General features: G+C 36.8%; 1 protein-coding gene across 6 annotated transcripts in view; it reads right to left on the reverse strand.

The window, feature by feature from the left end:
- The window catches only part of LOC134535773 (mothers against decapentaplegic homolog 4), a 193,658-nt gene that overhangs the window by 37,600 nt on the left and 133,365 nt on the right, over positions 1-22,693 (reverse strand). For 2 of the 6 annotated variants that reach the window (XM_063375025.1, XM_063375019.1), the window contains 2 exons: positions 16,656-16,778; positions 11,411-11,479 (listed from right to left, as the gene is read on the reverse strand). The exons of 2 other annotated variants lie outside the window; for them this stretch is intronic. In XM_063375025.1, the coding sequence (XP_063231095.1) occupies positions 11,411-11,479; positions 16,656-16,778 (192 nt within the window). The remainder of the gene's footprint in view (positions 1-11,410; positions 11,480-16,655; positions 16,779-22,693) is intronic. 2 more of the 6 variants (XM_063375022.1, XM_063375021.1) reach the window with 1 other exon arrangement.

Here is a 22,693-nt window from a genome sequence, read left to right on the forward strand (position 1 = left end):
GAAGTCTATGAGCCTACACAGTGTGCGGTGCAGGCCATTTTGGTTGGCTATGAAACAGGTGTGCTAGGACAGGCATGCCTGTGTTCACTGAATTTTTCAAGAATGAAAGTTTGGCTATGTAAGTCACGTATGCTTCACCTATGCCAAAGTTTACGTCTTGGAGTTCTACAAATCAAGTAAGTGACTACTTCATACAGAGAGTTTTGGATGCCTTGTAGCATGTTTGAATCTACTACCAACATCACCCTATTATAAAGCCTGACATCAACGTCATGTTACTTTTAGCAAGAATTTGTGAAGTAGATAAATATTGAATTTATCGAGCTGGACATGTGCAAGATAACATATTTATTTGAAGAATTTAAGTTAAATCAAAGAGCTCTTAAAGAATCCCTCCTACTTGCAAGTATTTCTGGAGCAAACCATCATATTTCATTCAAGCCTTTGAATAATTTAGCTGGATAATTTTGATGGCTAGTGCCAAGTGTTTAAATTTCATTTTCATTTATAAATTTTGAGTAGCTTTAAATTTGTTTTCAAATAATTAAACATATTATTTTAATATCAATTTTTTATAAACATTTTTGATTTAGCTGTGCATGGAACAATAATGTATTATAATGTAAGTTTTAGAATTGTAAATTGTTAAAATTTGTATGATCTTATATTCCTGTTATTGCTATGGACAACTTTGCTGGTTGTCGTAGAGAGAGTGAAATACTTTGCAATTAAAATCAACTCTGTTAAATTAAATGTTGTTACTGGAATACTCCTTCCCCATTCTGCAGATTTGTTTTGATGAGAGTTCCTTGACAGGAGAAAAATAAGTGTAAATTTTTGAGGATTTAAAATTAAATATTTTTAATCGATACCTGGGGGTCTAAATTGTGTGTACACCAATCCCTCACACGTCTTCAAATTGAACAAATTCATTTAGCGCGATGTTCATTTTACTGCCCCAGTCTTGAATAGCATGTCTGTAAATTTCAGCTAGCATGAAATCGCTACAGGAAAAAAAAAACACATTGGGCATGACGCCACGAAGTCTGCTTCAACTCGGTAAACAACAGATTTACTGTGGCATACAGTTAGGCATAGAAAGGGGGAAGAGATGCGTGCGCAGGTCTGACTACACTACCTACTGTTATACAAACATCAGCTATGGCAAGTTCAGTTGCTGCTATGGAGTGTAAAGGACCAAATGTTTTTACATCCACACATGTGCCGCTGGGCCATACCGATGTCACCCGGCCACAGACCGGGCCGTGATGAACTTCCATTTAGCCAGTGGCAGGGAACTCGCATGAACAAACACCAAGCAATGTCTACCCATTCGTCTGCCGGTACCTGTATGTGCACAAGCACCAGTAGTTGGAATCATATTGGAATAATGGCTTCCAAGTGAGAGTGTAATGCATCGTGTTCAAGTATTCGAGACAAAACTAGAAGTGTTATGGCATGCGGAATGTCATGAAGACCACGCTTATATTTTATTTTCTGCACTTTAGTTTTAAGCAAGTCAACTGTGCGCACAATTGTACGAAATAAGAACTGTATCAAACATTTATTTAAGTCTGATGCTGTTGGTTGTACTAGCGGGAATATATTTGACATTAGATACCAAGATAGAAATGAACAGATGATTCATATGAAAAGGTTGTTAAATGAAAGATGCAATGAAAAAAAAACATCATGGGTTTGACAGGATTGGTATAAACCATGCGGTGATACGCAAATAAGCATTTTAATTTTTGAAAAATTAAAATGTAAATATCGAGACTGTAATATCGGTTTCACTGTCAGTGAAGAATGGTTTGGAAAGTTCATGGAAAACTACGTGACATGAGTTAGTCATGCCAGCGCATGCAAGTTAACCAGCCGACTCCCGTTAAGTACATAACCACATATCTGTTGCTATGTGGTATCATATTTGTCATACATAGTATTTGATGGTAGGCTTATAAAGATAGAGTGTGTGACATATTTATCATTAAGTATTAATCTATGCATTTATATTAAGTAAAGATTATTTTGCTACACATTTTGGAACATATTATAAAAATTAGCCTTGCTATTTATGGAGATTAATGCTTTAGAATATGAGATTTCGAATATGTAATATGAACATTTTTAGGGACATATTAAACGTGCTAAGTGAGGGATTGGCGTAATTCTTTTCTGTGATGTAGAGTAGAAGGCACAGCATATTTTAAAAGGTGCTTAATTTGCTGGCACTATACTACATAGAAGGTTATGCAGTGTCTTCTCGTCTCCATTATATCATAAGCTACTTTCATTGTGTAATTATTTTGATCGCTTACCAAAATGAAGTACCTGAATTCCTCATGACTGCCATGTGTGGCTTGATTCAACCCCACTGACACCAGTGCATTCAGACTGATGTTTATTCATGTAAGTGATTATGAAGGCTTGCTGAAGGAGGTGGTAAGAGAAGCCTATGAAAGAGTGGATTCTGCTCATGACCTTACCGGCCCACCGGGGCTACGTCTGTACCGGCCCACCCGGGCTACGTCTGTACCGGCCCACCGGGGCTACGTCTGTACCGGCCCACCGGGGCTACGTCTGTACCGGCCCACCGGGGCTACGTCTGTACCGGCCCACCTGGGCTACGTCTGTACAGGCCCACCGGGGCTACGTCTGTACCGGCCCACCCGGGCTACGTCTGTACCGGCCCACCGGGGCTACGTCTGTACCGGCCCACCGGGGCTACGTCTGTACCGGCCCACCCGGGCTACGTCTGTACCGGCCCACCCGGGCTACGTCTGTACCGGCCCACCGGGGCTACGTCTGTACCGGCCCACCGGGGCTACGAATGTACCGGCCCACCTGGGCTACGTCTGTACAGGCCCACCGGGGCTACGTCTGTACCGGCCCACCCGGGCTACGTCTGTACCGGCCCACCGGGGCTACGTCTGTACCGGCCCACCTGGGCTACGTCTGTACCGGCCCACCTGGGCTACGTCTGTACAGGCCCACCGGGGCTACGTCTGTACCGGCCCACCCGGGCTACGTCTGTACCGGCCCACCGGGGCTACGTCTGTACCGGCCCACCGGGGCTACGTCTGTACCGGCCCACCCGGGCTACGTCTGTACCGGCCCACCCGGGCTACGTCTGTACCGGCCCACCGGGGCTACGTCTGTACCGGCCCACCGGGGCTACGTCTGTACCGGCCCACCCGGGCTACGTCTGTACCGGCCCACCGGGGCTACGTCTGTACCGGCCCACCCGGGCTACGTCTGTACCGGCCCACCCGGGCTACGTCTGTACCGGCCCACCGGGGCTACGTCTGTACCGGCCCACCGGGGCTACGTCTGTACCGGCCCACCCGGGCTACGTCTGTACCGGCCCACCTGGGCTACGTCTGTACCGGCCCACCGGGGCTACGTCTGTACCGGCCCACCGGGGCTACGTCTGTACCGGCCCACCCGGGCTACGTCTGTACAGGCCCACCGGGGCTACGTCTGTACCGGCCCACCCGGGCTACATCTGTACAGGCCCACCGGGGCTACGTCTGTACCGGCCCACCCGGGCTACGTCTGTACAGGCCCACCGGGGCTACGTCTGTACCGGCCCACCCGGGCTACGTCTGTACAGGCCCACCGGGGCTACGTCTGTACAGGCCCACCGGGGCTACGTCTGTACCGGCCCACCCGGGCTACATCTGTACAGGCCCACCGGGGCTACGTCTGTACCGGCCCACCCGGGCTACATCTGTACCGGCCCACCAGGGCTACCTGAGCTCAGCTTTGTTGCAAGTGCATTACAGTTGAGACCATGACCATTTCTAGTGTCCATTGCCCAAACATGGTAAACAAGGTTTCCACATACAGTAATATGTAAAACATGAGCTCTGAAATTATATTACAGTAGAACCCGGTTATAATGGTCCTGCTTACAATGTTTATCTGCTTAAAACATTATAATGTTTAAGTCTCGACACTTTCTCAATAAGGACAATGTATGCATATAACATTTCTCGAATGGTGCATTTTCTGCTTGTTCTAATAGGATTGTAACCAAAAACAAAATGTGTGCCATAATACTAGTGCTACACATTAGTGCTGGCTAACGCTATGTATTCAATATATTGAATGTACATAACGTTCGTAGTTACGTGTCTGTTGACACCCATATCTTGAAAAAATATCTAATACATTCTTCCGTTCCTAGCCATTCTAGTGTTTTTTTTTTCAAATGTACGTACGTAGTCCTACAGAACTTTAGTTTGCCAACTATTCCATGATGTCACAACAAACCCATAGTTTATTCTATTGCTGATTAAGATGTAACGTTGCAAGACCCTGGCCTCCTCAGCTTTTACAGGTATTTGTTAAAAGGAATAAATATTATGGTTTCTCGGCACTGTAGTAGACCAGCTGATTATATGCTTCAAGGTCATAGTGACCTATTTGGTCATGCTCTTGTTTTCTTATTTACAATAGTATTGTAATTAATTTTAATGTTTAAGTATTTTATTTTGAAAAGCCTGTTTTGGTTTTCACTTTTCTGGCTTCGTATTATTTGTGTTAGTGTGAGTTTCAGTATTTAATTCCATTTAAATGTTAATTTTTAAAATAATTTTGCATGTGCATTTTATACTGGTTTTAATACAGCGAGTATTCGGTTGAAAGACCAGACATGCGGCGACATGGCAGCGCCGATAATACAATAATTTATTGCATCCTGTGTAAGAGAGAGACAGACATTAGCCTAGACTGTGGGAATATTTGACTGGGGAATCCCAGAATTATGTGTTAGATTAAAAAGAGATAGAAGGTGTAAGAGAAAGCCAGAGACATGCGAGAGCGAAGGGAAGCCCTCAAAGAAGGGAGTTAATTAGTCGTAGTTGTAAGAATAAATGTTGTAGCCAAAGGTAAGGTAGTACTTTGGAGAAGTCCCCGGCTAACTGATTTTTCCTAAGGGTTTTGTACTGTACTATGTTTTGGTCAGTCGTTGTGCGAGGGCTGGGCTTGGTGATTGTATTGTCTTGATTACAATAAATTGCAAAAATGCAAATGTTTATATTTAGATTACATCAGTTAACAGCTTCTAGAAATATTATAACCTTTTATGGGGTGAAGTGCATTCCCCCCTAACTTATATTAAGTGCACGAGTGCTGTATCAGCGATATTCTGCCTGGTATCTTCTAGGCCTGCGAGATAGACCATCAGCGTTTCAGTTAATACCTGAAATATAGGTCACCTGCCGTACGCGACCATAAGAAGTGTTCCACTATTAAAAAAACCTCCAGTGAGAGGAAATAACATCATAGGAAATATTTGTAAAAAAATTTTTAATATTTTATTTCTGGTACAGGAATTATTTTATTAGATAAAAGTTTCAGTTGCAGTAATAAGAAATACTTTTAAGTGTGATTGAATCTTAAGAATATTCAAATTGAAACAACATGGCAATTAGATCCACACACCTTTAATTTTTCTATGTCACGAGACATAAATCGTATCTCCAAGATCTTTTATACCTTGTTGCAACCTCATATTTACCAACTGTAAGTGCAGCGAGGAAATAACTCATTACTTTATACGGGTGACTACAATTATTATAATAATCACATCAGTTCACTAGTGTTGACCTCAACAAGTAGCCAAAGCTAACTAAGTCTAATGCCATGTCAAACTAAAAAGTTTGGAAGCTTTATAGCAAGAATGTTAAAATATTTGAAATGAAAATTTGTGGTCCTTGATTTGAGATGTAAGTGTATTGCCATAACTATGCAAAACTATAAACTATGTAACACAGCAGACACACTTCTCTTCTCCATTCTCAACTTCAAAAAACATAGTATTCATAATTTTGTTTACATTTACATCACTGTTCTTCAGTTTATTGTTACTAATTGAGGTTCTTATTGGTCAAGGTTGAGAACATAAAATTTAGTACAGGAAGGCACTTTAATGTCTATTTCTGACCATGGTTTATTATGATATTGTTATAATTGATTAAAAGGTTAACAGAGATGTGAATGTAAATTTTGGCAGCATGCTTTATTTTGGTTTTCATTGCAGTTCAGCATTTCAGTGTTACGATTCTCCTATTTCTCTTACAAACTTAGGTTCGAATCCTGGCATGTTCGGCACTAGTCAAACATACACATATGCCGACTCATTGTCTCATATTTCTTGGAACTGGTATGCAGGAAATCCCAGCCAGAAGTCACGTAGTCTGGAAATGGGCTATTACCATATAAGGTGATGTTTGTTCTGATTGGCCAGCTGGGTCAGGGAAGGTTTTCGCATGGTTCAAATAGTCTGTAGTTAGATGCTGCCCTGACAGGTGAAGTCTTATGGCAACTCGCAACAAAAAAAAAAGTCGTCTGTTAAGTCTGTTTACGGACGATAATTTTACGTGATAATGTCATAAGAAAATATTGATAAAAAATGGCATACTTTTTAATTTTAAAATATTATTTACAGTTTTTGCAAATTTAATTTAAATAATTTGTTTAAATATAATCACGAACAATTAGTTAAAAAAGCACGCCTTAACCTGTTTCATAATATAAAAGATTTTCTCGCACTGTGGTTGGCCGGTTCTAGCAAGCTCGGCTCAGGCGGAACGTGACAGTGAGTCATCCTTTTTCGTGCGTGCAGCAGGCGTTCATCGATTTATGACGTTATCACGTCAAAATGTGATATTTGGAAGGGACAAAATTACTGCTTGCTGGTCAGAGTCATGCCACAACAAACCATTTCGATTGTTTAGTTTGGAAATTTGTTTTTGACCAAGAGCATAAGAATGTAAGAGCCAGCATGGCCACGAACTGTTTTGAGCAGCGATCACCCCAGTGGCACTGTGCCTGGCTGTACTGGCTACACTGTAGCAGGGGACATTTCCACAATGTCTGTACCAAGCTCTTTTCTATGATTAGAAAAAAAATTAAAACCCATACTAAAGAAATCACTTCAAAAATTACGTAAAAGTTATCTCCAATATACAGTAACAAAAATTGCAAGTGTATTACGAATTATTATTTTTTGGGTCGCCTGGCCAGGCCAACCTGGAATGTAACAACAACTTTGTATTTATTTTTCGAAAATTAAAAATAAGATTAGTTTATTGAGATAGCTGCACCATCTGTTGTGAGGTTTCAGAACCACTCCGTTGGGAGATACACACCACATGGGCTGCTCCCAGTACCTAAACACTGAACTACAAACATCTCGGAGATTTCCTGACAATTCCACCACTTGCAAACAGAGGCGAAACAAGCCACAACACATATTATATTTTAGGGAAAAAGCCTTGAGGGCAATGCTGTACTCCCAAAATAAGTACTGAAGTTGTAATTTTTGTTAATTTTTGCAAAGTGAGTGTCAATAAACGATAAAGATAAGTACTGACGTGCATCAAAACCGCAAACTTATTCAAGGCATGATTTGTAAAAAACAAATTTTGATTTTCAAGTAAATACACTCAAAATGTTGCTCCAACAGCATGTAACATTTTGCTACTGTGCATAGAAACAGTTACAGAGCTTGCCTCCTCTGGGATGCAGTAAATTTTCAGATGGCAGCTTGGTAAGAAACTCTGGTTTTGTGTGTACATAGCTCGTGTTCTGAAACAATGAGCGTGATAAGTGATGGGCAAAGACTGTGTCAAATTGAGTGAAAGAGTCTAAATGATTATGGTAAGAAAATTTATCAAAATAAGCAAGCAGCATTGCAATAATTTTTTAAAAATTATTATGCTGATAAAAATGTTTTATGCTTCTCTTGGCAAACAATACAGCAGCATTCCACAACACACTTGCAGTAATTGTTCCTTCTTGCTCCATGGTTGCCTGCATACAGAATACAGCAGTTAAAGGGTTGACACAACGGTCATTCAGGAACATGACAGTGATGAGTGAGTCTAATTTACTATATGGTGCGAGCATAGCACCAAAATGCAGGTTATATCATGGAATTTAGAAGAATTTAACCCAAAATACATTCAATTTATAAAAAAAAAAGTATTCTTTTAATGTTAGAAATTCAAGAAATGTCATTATTTCCAGAAAAAAAATTATACCATAGTGAATGTATCAGAAAGATCAATATAATTTGTAGTAATGTGCAACTCTTATTGAATCAATTTTAAACCATAAAAACTTGCTAATTTTTTTATTGTTCTGAATGTATCTATCGGTTTTAGACCAATTTATTAAATAATATAGCATGCAAATTTTCCATTATTTTGGTGGAGTAAGTAAGTATTAAAAAACCACTTTTATAAAAATTAAAACAATAATAGCTAAATCCACTTTAAAAACTAAAATTGGACTAAAAATAAAACCCTAAAATCTTGTCTCTAGTGATGAGACGAGGACTAAGTACTCTGGGTCATTCAAACGTATGAGTTTTATCGTCTAGCAATAATAGCCTAGTTGAATCCTCGAATCCCATCGCTTCTCCAGCATTCGAAAGATTCAGGATGATTCAAGGAAAAATATTTGGGAATTGAGGAAAATTATTCCAAGAGAAATATTGGCGTAAAAAAAGCAAATTAAAAAAATTCCACTCTTGCAAAAGTTTACTACACTTATTTATGTTTATTTTTGAACTTATTCAAATACCATTCCCAAAAATATTCTTTTTATAGAGATGTATTAAGAAAATTAAATATATATCATGTATCTACTAATCTGGAAAACTTAGTTCATAAAAATTATAGGTTGCCATTTTCAGAGACCCAAAAATATGGTGAAGTGCAAAATTGGTGGAAAATGACCAAATTAAGCTGTTATTAAAGTTTTTTTTCCCAAAATTTCTGAACATTTTTTTTGGAAAATCAACAAAGTTTGGAGCATAACACAGCTGTTTATGCGAGTTGAAACGGGTAATAGATCTTTAACCCAGGAAACAAATTTCAATAATAAAGTATTTTGATATATCTCGAAAAAAATTTTAACTAGAGCCCATCAATTTTATTTATGAATGCCACAAATGTGATAACTACTTTAATTTCTCTTTGTGCTGTTTGTTGTTTTGTATGTTTTGTATCTTCATATCTTTGGTTATTTAGTGGGTAAAAAAAAGGATGGCTTTGTTTACTGGAAAAGCTGCAACGCTTTTTATATTTATACCTGGTTTTACATTTATTTTTTTCATTATTTAACATGACCCAAAAATTTTGTTTTTCAAATGGAGAAAAACGTGGCTTCCTGGTAAACATCCAAACAAAATTAAAAATATTACTGTATTTACCTATCTTCTTGTTTGTTTAAACTGAACGTTTTGAAAATCTTATAGGTTAAGCGAAGAGATAATTGTTAATGGTATGTTAAGATCTGTTACAATGTTTTTAACGTATGTTTAGCCCCAAACCAATGTTTTCATTTTTGACGTGACAACGTCTAATAAATCGATGAACGCCGGCTGCACGCACGAAAAAGTGTCGCACTACGGATGTCCCACTACGGATGTGTTCTGTTTGCTCATTGTACGCATGCGTGGCATCTCTCTTCATGCTCATTGTACGCATGCGTGGTATCTCTCTTCCACTCGATTGGAACAACCATCGATTTGACTTTTCAATCATATTTTCGTCATTTGAATTATTATTATTATGTAATTTAACGATCGTCCACCGATTTTCAGCACAATCGGTACGGTTATTTAAAAGTAATGTTGAAAAATCAAATACGTTTTGAACCAACAATGGTGTTTTACAGTTACACATAATAATTTAAATTACATCCGGGATCTTTTGCACAATGTTTTAAAAAATATTGTAACACATTATAAATAAGTTTGGTGTATTTGGGATGCGTATTTGTTATAAAATCGTGTTAATATTATTCCCCTACTGTGAACAAAATTTTTATAACTATATATAACATCTGAAACTACATTAATTTAGTATGGCCTCGTGGGCGTGTGGTTAGCATACCTAATTCTTACACTAAAGGTTGTCGGTTAGAAACCCGGCACCTGCGAAATTTTTTTTGTACTTGTAAAAATAAATACGGCGCACACAACATTTCAAAAGTAATAAATATATTTGAATTAATGAATCCAAATAAAAGTAAATTTATTAATTCAATTGCACATTTCATTTCACTCCTTTGTATCCATACAAAATAGTGATAATTCAATAAAAATGATTCAATTTTATTCATCAAAGTATGCAGAGGTAGATTTTATCATGCAAAAGATAGAAAAATTTAAAAAAAAATTCTTCCTCAAAGAATATAATATTTTTAATGCCTAAATGGTTTGGTTGCTAAAACCTATTACGGCTCAGTCTCAGGCCGAATATGATATTTCCTTTTCTTCTGGATCAATCATTTCATCAATGTTTTGTTATGACGTTGTCACGTTAAACTATCGTCCATAAACCGACTTTACAGACAACCAATTATTTTTTTTTTTTAGTTATTACAAGATCTAGAAATGTAATTTTTTCTTAATTTCCTGGCATGTTTTCAAATCATTCTGCAAAATGGCATTGTGATACTTCAAGTAGGTTTTCATTTTATCAAATGGTTAAATTAGGTATAAATATAACGTGATATTGTAAAATGAGTTGGTTGGTATAGGTTAGTGACATTTAAAATGCAGCAATCTCCAAAACAAGAGCTAAGAAGAATAATTTTATATTTGTTAAAAATTTTATGGCTTGTACATGATTTCATTTTTGACTCTGGGAAACCTAGATTCGGATTCGACGCACTCTTTGAGATTCGGATTTGAGAATAGGATTCAAGAAAATGGGGATTCGACCCATCACTAGATAAAACCTTTATGAAATCCCATCAAGTGCTAGAAATGCTATCTAAGGTGTCTAGGAGGCATACTCTGTGTACACTATGTGGGATAATCAGAACATGCCTGGTACTACATCAACAATATGATGGTAGCATCAATTATACACTCTGGTGGCCATTCTAGACATTGCAGATCATTGCAACTCTAATCATTCACACATACCCAAGGGATATCAGCATATACTAAATAAACTCAAATTTCATTCATTATTTTCTAGTTTTCAACTTCATTTCTAAGTCAGTGTAGACTTATAAACTCACACCACTGATAAATTGTATAAAGTATGTACTTACTAAATAAAAAAAGGCTAGCATAAGTGCCCCACCTACTGGGATTTTTTTTTCATGTTTTGAGCATAGAAGCAAAGCACAGCTAGTAGACACAGGCAGGCAGATGCCTAGACTGTGCGTTCAGTGACATAAAGCCTTGCAACTTGCACTACGGCACAAAGTAGCCATTTCCAAAACTATTAACATACAACACAGAAAGACATTCTAGTGAAGGCAGTAAATAAAACACTATACACTGATTTAACAATGTCAACAATCATTAAAATAAAATGACTGGTCACAGTAAGTAGAACACATTACATAACTAAAGCATAAGTAACCTACTCACATCTTATAAGCTGTTGGGCAAGCTGAATTTTGTTTTCCTTCTCTTTACTGTTGAAATCAGCATAACTAGCTACAATCAAAAATTAAAATTCATAAAGTGCAACAAAAATACTCATACAATATTATTTCAAGAGTAAAAAATCTTATTTTCTTTAAGTTGGCTAAAAATATACTTACACACATTACACATTGTAGAACAACACTGCATGCATTAAATAAAACAAAAAATAAAACATAAATACTGAATGATAAAAAATGATAACTTAAAAAAAAAAAAGTATTGAGTGTTTCAGTGCTCGCCAGTGATGTGTAAACATCTAATCTTGGCAAAGAGCAAATTTATGTGTTCTCATGTTGCAAATAAACTTATAATATGAAAATCTGACACAAAAATTATAGAAGAATTCTCTAAAATAATGCTGAGCATGATAAATATACAAAACGTATTCATTTTGGGGAAAAAGGTAAAAAATTTTCACCCCCTTTTAAAACGTAACTATAATTCTGTTTAACAAGAGAGTACTATTTTTTCTCAAGGCTAGCCGAACAACAGGTGTACAGAAAAGAGTTGCATAAAATAGCCTTAATATTGAACATGTGACATTTTCCCCATGACCGGAAAATATAATTGTCTGTGTTTTTGAGGTTATGCTTCTTCAGGCATTGAGGGTGAAATCTCAGAATGCACCACAAATAAAGGGTATTCAACAGGTTGAAAGTCCAATGCTCATGCATGGAGAAACTGCTATTGCCACAAGCCGAAGCTGTCACTATGGCAGAACCACGTGTGGCCACATGCACTCGTGCTTGTTTCGCAAACATCAGGGGATGCACTAAGCATATTGGTGTGCCAAAGGAAATGTTATGGCAGTGAAACTATCCTGGAATACTTTTTGTTAAACTTGAATAGTAATAACAAGATATAATTGCAACTTTTAAAATATCTGTAATTTATTAGCCAGGAAAAATTGTGTTGGAACAAACACAGCAAAAAAGATATTTAACATTTTGTTAGTTCTCTAAAGCATTACGAAAGCCGTGCTATCTTTTAAGTATTTTCAAACTAAACGTTGCAGTGTAAAAGATACAATAAAACCAAAATTTAACCAGAAACATTTTAACACTGAATAAATATATGTATATAATAATATATTTTTGCTCTAACAGACATCAGTGAGTAAATACTTCCTACAAACAAACCTCAACCTTTTTGAGCTGATTCAACATTTACGTTCAACATTAACACTAATTTTAATCGACGTGGCGTTGAATATATGTACGCCAACAACTTCTTATGTCTCTACAGTGTGATGAATGCTGCGCAATTTATTCATTTCAATTTTAACTAAGGATAGTCAAAATTGTAATGTGTATTTTTTAAGTAGTGTAATATTTCTTTCCATGACTATAAATTACATCATACAGTATTAAAGGGTAGTTGTAATATTAAAAAGGTTAGTTTGGCACATCAATACGCCTAGTACATCCCCCGATGTTTGCAAAAGTTACTATATACAGATGAATCCTGTGGGTCTGCCATCTTTTTTGAAATTTCTGAGACAGATGGCAGCACTGTGTTTACACATTTCTGTTCCAATCGACTTCAATTTCATTCAAAAAATTACTCGTACCAAATGCCATGTACAGAGAATTAAGATGTTTACACATCAAAAAGTATCTTAAGACACTGCATGCAGTTAACGTTCAGAGGACAAACCTTGATGTGCCGGCTGGACACTTTTGGACTCTATGCATGAAAGGAAGGCAGTAAGTAGTTCAACTTGTTAGCGTGAAGCCTGAGCTCGGCAGTGGTTGTGTGTGCATATCAAGAGTAGTGTTTCAGTAGTGTACACAACGTGGACTGACTAGCAACGGTGTAGGGCACTGCTAACTAGGCTGTTTCAACCACCAATTACAAGTAACTGCCTGAAGCACAAAGTAAAACAAAACTTGCTGGTATAATCAGTGCTTGTTTTATCCCTGCACAAGTCCTTCTACTTATGTTTGTGCATATTATTTACTCAATTTAAAAGAAAGATATAAAATACATATTTCTTATAATATTAGATGTCATTTTAAAACCAAAAAGTTTTTTCTCTCCTCAAAACTTGATATGTAAATGTATTAAAAATATGCATTAAAAAAATTTAAATGGAGGTAAATAACATCTTAAAAAACCCACAACCTAATAACTTAATGAATACATGGCTGCAATCACAATGGAGCTATAGCGGCTGGCACACAGAAAATAGTCACTGAGATCAAGTGTGGTCAAAATAGACCACATACTTAAATCCAAGGTCATCTTATATTTGAAACTTCTGGATATTCAAAGTCAAAGCAAAGTACTTGCTATTTTATTTTAGGGTAGCAAGACTAGCTTATTTTGATGTTTGATCGAGCACAGAAAAGAAAAGAAAAAAAAAATCCCATTATTTTAAGTCACCTATTCAGGACACTTTTTTTTTAATTTTTCCTTTCAAGCTCAACCAACATACATGAAACAGTAGCACAAAAGTATAATACTGTATATGTCTCACAATGGTTTTTGAGTCACTATCATAGTAACATTCTACGAAACATGAACTGATGCAATCATTTCACTAGTTAAATAAGTATTAAAGAGAGCAAGATGTATTTGAGCATGATTGTAAAACAGACTACATCACAACCGAAGCTTCAGATGAAAAAATAGCAAATTGAATATTAAAAATAACTTTGATCGATTGGCTTAGTTGAAGTTTTGCACAGGCCTAGCCAACAGGCAACCTCGAGGTACCTCGAACAGATGTTGACTAACATGGCCACCCTTCTCCTTCAAGAAAGGATGTTCATGTGAGGTAATTGCTAACCTTATAAAAAAATTAATAAAATAAAAAAGTATCATTCCAATCCTAGCACAAGGCAAAACATATGACATACCAGAGACGATAATTCTGTTTCTCTGTTGCCCACCTGTTCAATAAGCTCAAATAATTCAACAAGCTCTACAATTATTTTTAATTAGTGAAATTATTGAAGCAGACCAATTTTTGTAGAACCTTCTTGAACAATTCCTCTATCAAAGAATTAATAAATAAAATGAAAATAGTAAACAATGTTTAAAAAACACGTTAATACACATAACTAATACACATAATTAATAAGCAAGCAAAAAATTGACAGAAATTACTTTAAACGAATTTGTTCAAACAAATTTCAAAAAATCAGAAATAACACATGAACTAATTTACAGAACAGTAAAAAAAAAAAAACATGTTGCTGACATACAAATACTCCGGAAACATGTAATCAGCAGTTATTTATGTAAATGTCAAGAAACCTAACCAAGAATTATTTCTGATGATAAAACGTAATAAATCCCTAATAAAACTGTTTAAAAAGTGCTGCAGTTCTCTAGACCTATACAACGCCAGAGCTGAAACGGCACCCATATCTAAGTTTAAAACTTTAAACTTTTATTAACATTTTAAGATGCCACACATGTAAAGCCATTAAAAACTTATTTTTACAATACTGGTTTGGCAATCATTTTTAATTATCCTGTATTGAAGACAATGTATGAGAATTCAAACTTCGGAAATAGACTTGTGCTAAATGTGTTACAAAGTACTTGGTTTTTAAACTCCAAATGCTACACAATTCTAAATTTAAGGAATGAAATGCTAAATAATGTAAGTATAAATGCTCTTTGCACATACCTCTAGTGATGAAAACTGCCAGCCATCAGACACTAAGGCATTAAGTTATAGCGCCAAATTAAAATTCTGAAAATTTATGTTTACCATTTACACAAAAACACCATTTATAACATAAACAAGAATATTGCATCTAATGTCAGAGAACAAAATAGCCTCAGATATAAATATAGCCATGAATATAAGTTGACTACAAATATAAACTTGATTTCAAATATAGAACTGACCTTGGATTCAAAAATAATATTGGATATTTAACTACCTCACATTTGTGTGTGTGTATAATTTTTTTTGTGAGACACTATTTTGTTCTGAAAGTGTAATTAAAATAAAGGAATTATGAATGCAAATTTCTGGGGTAATATTAAATAAACTTTTTTTTCTTTCAAAATGAGTATTATTTTTTATAGTGACAACCAAACTACGAAATGCAGATAAGCAATTCCCCAATAAATTTAACTATAAAGAGAACCATCAGGTGTTTCTACAAGGAAACAAGGACTGATGAGTAATTTTGAAGCAACGTGATTGAATTAAGTACACCGCTCCCCTTGAAGTAACGCTGTTCAATTTGCGTGGTTTTGAAGTAACAAAGCCAATAAATTCCAACAAAATTTGAAGTAGCGCGGTCATAGATTCAAAGTAACACCTTTTTTTACAAGAATTTTTATTTCCATGTGTGCATTATGGCAAAGGCAGCTGTGTAGCATTAAATATTATTGCGACCAATTAATAATGTGACGATCAACAAACAATATTCTGCTCTTTCCTTAATAGCTATCTGCTTCCTTCATTGCGTATTCATCTCTGACGACGGCCAGCGTGTTCAGCCAACATTTGTATTACGCCATCCCGTAAGTCAGCAGCAGCTCTGGCGAGGAAAGCCACAAGCTTTCAAGGCTAGTTTACCTCGTGCCTACTAAGATACGCTAGTGAAAATCATGGCAGACACACATTTAGTAAATAACAGAGTCGGGAATTACGTTAACACGTTAAATAATCTTTTTATAATAAAATAAATATTTATTTAAGATTTTTAAAAACTTTTTACAACTGAAATAAATCTCATCTATAAATATCATTATTATTTTGTAGCTCAGAACTGTTGTTAGTGTCTCTTTGGAATGTCATGCTCAAGTCCTATTATGCAAACAATGCGGTCCGTGAATTTTTTTCAATTTAATATTAGGTTGTTTAATCCCAAAATGTTACTCAACATTTATTTTAATCTACATCAAATATATTTAGACGTATATTAGTACTGTCAATTGATTTCAACGGGAGAAGTGTCTTCATTAAAATTTTTGCCTGCAAACACACTTACATGATTGGAAAACAAATTGTTTTGATTAACACAGTCTTTATGGAAAAAAAAAAGTATTTCATTAGAGCTCTATTTTCTTGGAACAAATTGGGGTGTTACTTCGAGGGGTGGGTGTCTATGAACTCAAAAGTTATTTTACGCAGCACGCAAAACTACTAATGAAAATAATGTTGAGTGTTTTAGTTTCCCTGGCAAGCTGACATGGTGAGCTACCGGGCGTGTACCGAGGGCGTGAGGCTTGCGAGGGACCGGCAGGCCAGTCGGGACCCAAGTGCTGCGCGGGCAAGGTTCCGAGGGCTCCATCTTGGCAGGCCTCCCGGGGCCCCCTCCAAACAGTGGCATCTCACCTGTCCAAAACAGTGCTACCAACTCAAAACACATGCAAACATGTACGTGCGTTACAAGTTATACTTCTTTGGCATGGAGAGGATGCAAGGGAGCAGTAAATATTGATGGCGTGTTTATTTCAACTCAATTTTCTTGCCTAATAAATTGCAAGTAAACTTAAAGAAAATTAAATAGCAGAAACTGTATTTGCTGGTTTCAGCAATACTAGTAGCTGTAGCTATTAGTTAAATATTATATACATACACACACACACACACACTTATATATATATATATATTTTTTTTTCAATTTGTTTGTTAACATGGAATATGTTTCACTCATTTGAAAACAAACCAATTCTACATTGTATATATTGCTTTTGAACACAACTGGATAAAAAAACATGCACAATGGACTAAAACCTTTTAAAATTCTGTTGCATTGTGTGAGCACATTTCGTTGCATACTAATTTTTCAACCTCAACATGCCTAAAGAAGTATAACTTCAAAGAGTGTAGCTACTGAATACAGTGTAGGCACAGCTATTTTACAAATCAAAAGATGAAGTAAAATGATATGTACAATAAAAATTAGGGGTGTATGAAGACCATTTATTCAATTCAAAATCGAAGACGAAGATCCAAAACTTTACTACAGACAAAGTCAAAGATCACTTAAACATTTGGCTAAATGAAGAAAAATCCATAGATAAAACCTTTTGAGTGCACTCTAATTAATTAAGAATAATGCAAGTAAAATAATTGTCACAGCTTGTATATAAAGAGAAGAAAATAGTAAATAACCAAAATTACTTATGTAATAGCAAGATTAACTTATAATGCATGTACTGCTGAAATGAACACATCCACTAAAACAGTTGCATGCACTTGGTGGAATGTTTTTTTTTTTGCTATACATAAAATTGTGCAAGTGCATCTTAATTTTAACAAACACCATCAAGTTGAACGCATATCACTGAACGTAAATATACTTATAGAAGTCGCCCTGCCATAAGAAAATTTAAATACACTTTAAAACGCTAGTTTGGTAGTTTGGGTGCCTGACACGAGATGGCATTGTAATCACCTTGTCAAGCTGGTGATGCCGTTGTACGATGAGAATGAGAATTATCTCAGAAATATCGCTCATTGTCTCAACAACACGCGAGTAGAAAAATAAAATAAAAAATCATTCTTACATTAAGGAGAATAATAATTAATATTTACACTATACTTTCTTTGTGGTATGCTAAATAAGTGTATGAGAGGTAGGGAGTGGTATCTAGCATCAGGGCTAAAGAAAGAGCCCATAAAAGCTGCTTGACAGAAGGGGATGGTAAAGTGGAAGATGTCAGTACACTTGCCATACACGGAAATGTGTGCACAACGGCCTGCACTTGTGTTCATGCTCGTACTTTTAGAATGTAGTTTCTGCATGGCCGTGCACACCTAAAAAAACCTATAATGTTGTGTCAGGTGGTCAAGTCATTAGTAGTTTGGGGTGAGAGGCCTGAGGCCCGAGACGGGGGCTGGGAACGATTTATGGAATGAATAAATTATGATTTGTATTCATAACATCTCACTGACATGAAGTCTTTAGAGACTGGTGAAGTGTAGTACAATGAGATAAAGTGGCGATGGACTGCATTTGTGGGGAAGACAGGACTACCAAACATACCAAGAAAATCCACTGGATGACGGCCACCTATGGACCTCTTAAAAAAATAATAATAATAAAAGGGGGGGGATTTAATCATGCTGGGAGTATCCTAGTTGGGCCGGACCCTTTTCAGGAGCCCGCTCGTGGAACTGCAGCTCAGAATGCTGAAGCATGCAGCAGCGAAACCATCCTGTTTATAGCGAGCTCCAGCCTCCCAGGCAACAAGACAACCGAGCTGGACAGTAAAAATAATAAACAGCCATCTATAGGCCACGCCACATTACCAAGTGACATTAAAATCTTTAGTTGCTATTTAAGAAAAAAAAAAGTGTGTGTAACTCAGTACAGGTGACAGAAGTGAAACTTCTAAACTCGTAAGTATATCGTAAAGGTTAAAACAGCAGAGAAAGAGAAAAAAAGAGAGAGAGAGAGAGAAATAAGACAATATTCTATATAAACATGAATTTACAAAATTATTACTCACTCCAAAATAATGTGAAACCCCGTTGTGTTGCCCTCTGCCCAAATACTCCCTTACTAGATGCCAGCAAGTCGGCAGGCGTCAGGCGCAGATGCGACCCGCCTATCCCTGCAGCACGGCAGGGTTCCACCTGAGCCGCACGCCGCCACGTGGAGCCCGCTTAAGGCATCATGGCCCGACGTGTTCTCTGCACCGTCCGCAACCTTTTTTCCTTCCTTTCCGCATCAGAAACGTTTCACAACAATGTTTTACAAAAACCTTTCATTAAAATTTGGGCTTTGAAATTTTAATCCCATCGCGTCCAAAAAGTTTCACTTAAAAAAAAAAAAATCTTTCGAACATTACATTCCCGCAAAATATGACATGATTGGAAAACAGACTACACCCTAATGTTAATAACTAACGAAATATTGAAAATGAGTATAATTTTTAAAATAATTGTTGTTATTCTTGGAGGAGCCTTAAACACTTCAGACAAACCTGAACTCCTAGGTACAGTCAAACCTCTCTGAAACGACCCCTCATGGTTACCAGGAATAGGGTCGTAATAGAGGGGGGGTTGTAATAGATGTTTTCCGAAACTTTCTGTTGATTTCAACCCCCCCCCTCCCCTTCCCAAACTGCTACTCGCTAAGAAACCAGCCGTACAATGGCAGGATGCTGTCAATCACAATGCTAGACGGCTTTGCTTTAAACCCACTTCAACCATCATGACAAGTCCCTCGCCCTATAGGCCACCTCTAAATAAAATATGTCAATAGACAGTTTATTTTTACTGGTTAGTTTACATGTACGTTTTCTGCTTGCCGTAGTTAAATACACTAGAACCCTGATGTCACGGACCCCGGATTTAACGAAGCAATGATTTTACGAATACATTCTCTGGAACCATCAAAAAATTGGACATTTTGACCAAAATGTGAAAATCAGAAGGAAAAAAAAAACTAAATGAAAGATCATTAAAATCTGTTAATTTTAACACACAGCCTATTTTTGTGTCGGCTTTAATACTTCCAATAATGTTCATGTAAGAATGACAAAAAAATAATGGGACATTTCCTTTAAAAATATGGCAGCAGTAGGTTCTGCAATGCGAGTGGGCGCACACTAAGCTCGCCCGGCTGGCTGGCGGCAGCGGCTTCATGACACATTAGCTCACCCCTCCCTCCCCTCTTATTAACATTCTTCAAGGCTAGCTCATCCCTCCCAGACACACAAACCATCTAGTGTCCTCCCTTATAACACCCCAACTTCGCTCCCCTTTGAAAAACCTTCAGTGAGAAAATGCTCATTTCACCCTCCCTTCTCCCGTAAAATTGGGCTATTATGAATGGAGTACTAAAGCGGTGAGAGAGGGGTCAAAATATGTCACTTTTCACACCAAGTTCGAGTTCAGTCATCTCTGGCAAGGAATTTACAAGCTTTCAAACTTAAATATGTAGAATCCCGCTGATGCGACCCCTCACGGTTTCCGGAAAAATGGACTTATAAACGGAATGGTCGCAATAGAGAATTCGGGCCAATTTTTACCCTTCACCCCCCCCCCCCCCCAAATACATAAAAAATCGCCTTTGTTCGTATAGATTTCATATTAAAATAGTCTATGGTGTAAAAATGACAACTTTTTAAATTCATATTACAATATTTAAATAGCACGATGTCTCCCGAAAAAAACGATACCCTAGAAAGCAATATTGGAGCTCCCGTTGCCGAGAAAAAAAATTTTCAACACAGTGCAGCATGTCCATTTTCGCCATCTTTGTATAGAAAAAACAGACGATTTAGTGTTGAAATGATAACTTTTTATTAATTATGTCTCTTGCGGGCTGTATTAGTGTGGCGTTTGAAAGGTTGCGTCCCGTGACAACGGGTGGTCTGGCGGCGCTTATCGCTCTGGTCCGTCCGGCTGACGTGCAGGAATGCGAGAAGTAGGGTAAGCGCGTGTGTGTGCGTGTGTGTGAGAAAGAGAAAGCGAGAGTGAAAAGGGGGTGGGGGCTGGCGACTAGCAGCATCGTTAGCTAGCGAGAGAGTGACGGTAAATGTTGACCTTCACTACTTCTGCTTGCTGCAGGGCTCGCTCTCTTTTATCTCTGTCTCCCTCTCCCACAAACACACTTGCTGACAGGGCTTGCTCTCTCTTCACCTTCTTTATCTTATCTCTCTCACGCACACTTGAAGCACATAATACTTCGGCACATGGGGTGGTAACTCTATTTACGAAACAAGAACAAAGTTAGGCAAGTAGTTATGCTGCCATCCACTAGATGGCAGGTACGTGGCCAAAATGGCTGTAGGAAATTATTGTGTTTTATGTGTTTGATCGAGTGTGGAAATTCCGGCTGACATATTGAATGATAAGTTTGATGTCAGACAGCATGTGAGGTTCGTTAATTTTATTTTCCTAATTATTCTGTTGAAATGCGACAAAAATGACACGTAAACAAAGCTGTTGCGTTCCCGGTTGTGAAGACACCGACAGTGTACTTCATCGCTTCCCAATACATTGTGAACTCATTTACAATGTTTGGTTGCAGAGAGAGAATTGCGAATCTTAAATTACATGGTTTGCAGAAAGAAACCTTTTGGGCAAGGTACCGAATTTGTGGTAGGCACTTCATCCAAGACTGCAAGAATCCCGGCACAAGTCAGCTGAAGATATATTCTTTGCCATCTTTGCATCTTCCAGGTAGGTATTTGTGCCTTGATATAGTTTGCCGTATTTGACGTGTATCTTCACTTTTATATTTTTGACATTTTCATACTGTAGCCTACTGATTAATGATGCTAGCCAGTTTAAGAAATCTATATGAGGCCATATAAAGTTATGGATGGAGTAAATTAACCGAAAACAATAAATATATTAGCTAGCACATAACAAGAACAAAGTGTTGGTTAATATAGTAACCCTGTTCTAGTACTGAAGTTACTCTTTAGGCCTTTTCTATTTATAATTTTCTTGTTTAATGCATTAGGTTATTGGCCATTATTAACTACATAATTTACATGCTTAGATGATTATATAAAACAGTAGGTGTTAGTCATTTACTGTAGTGAAGTTACCTGTATACTTAATGACTTTTAAAACCAGCAGATCTACAGTTTTACCACGATACAGGTTATGAAGTCATTTATCGCACGGCCTTTGGTATGTTAGATTATTTATTGTTAAAATAATTTGTAATAACTACATAATGTACCATACTGTTTCTGTCGTAAAGTGTTTAACAGTGCTTTGTTGTTTGACAGGTTTCAGTGAGAAGGGAACAGCTGAAAACTCATTTTTATATCCCCCGGATGTAGCTGAAAAAAGTGGAACAGCAGAGAAGATACAAACGTATAGGCCTATGAATTTAAATTCACAACATTTCTGGTACAGTTTTACATTTGTTATATTTTAATGTTTCTTTACATTAAGATGTATTTTACAAATATGGCTGTCAATCTCTGCCAATTTTTTTGCATAATTTTGTTAGTTTAGTACAGTTAATTTGATATTTCCCTTAATTTTATAAATATTCCAATTTACTTTTAGTTATGAATGCTTTGACTAAATTGTCTAATAAAAATTACATAGCGTAATTATTTGTTCGAAGCTGAGGGTTTTAGCTTTAACAAAACAGTTTTATAGTTGTTATGGACATGCTATTTGTTTTTATCATCAACACTTAAAGCATATATTCTTAAAAATATATGTATAAATCATAAATTTTCCCATCCACCATAATGTAGCCTGATATTATACTCTCCTGTGTACAATCGAGCAGTAGGTAATAGTTTCGTAAAGTTATTCAAAAT

Source organism: Bacillus rossius, chromosome 10 (genome assembly GCF_032445375.1).
Source record: "Bacillus rossius redtenbacheri isolate Brsri chromosome 10, Brsri_v3, whole genome shotgun sequence".
NCBI classification, from domain to species: domain Eukaryota; kingdom Metazoa; phylum Arthropoda; class Insecta; order Phasmatodea; family Bacillidae; genus Bacillus; species Bacillus rossius.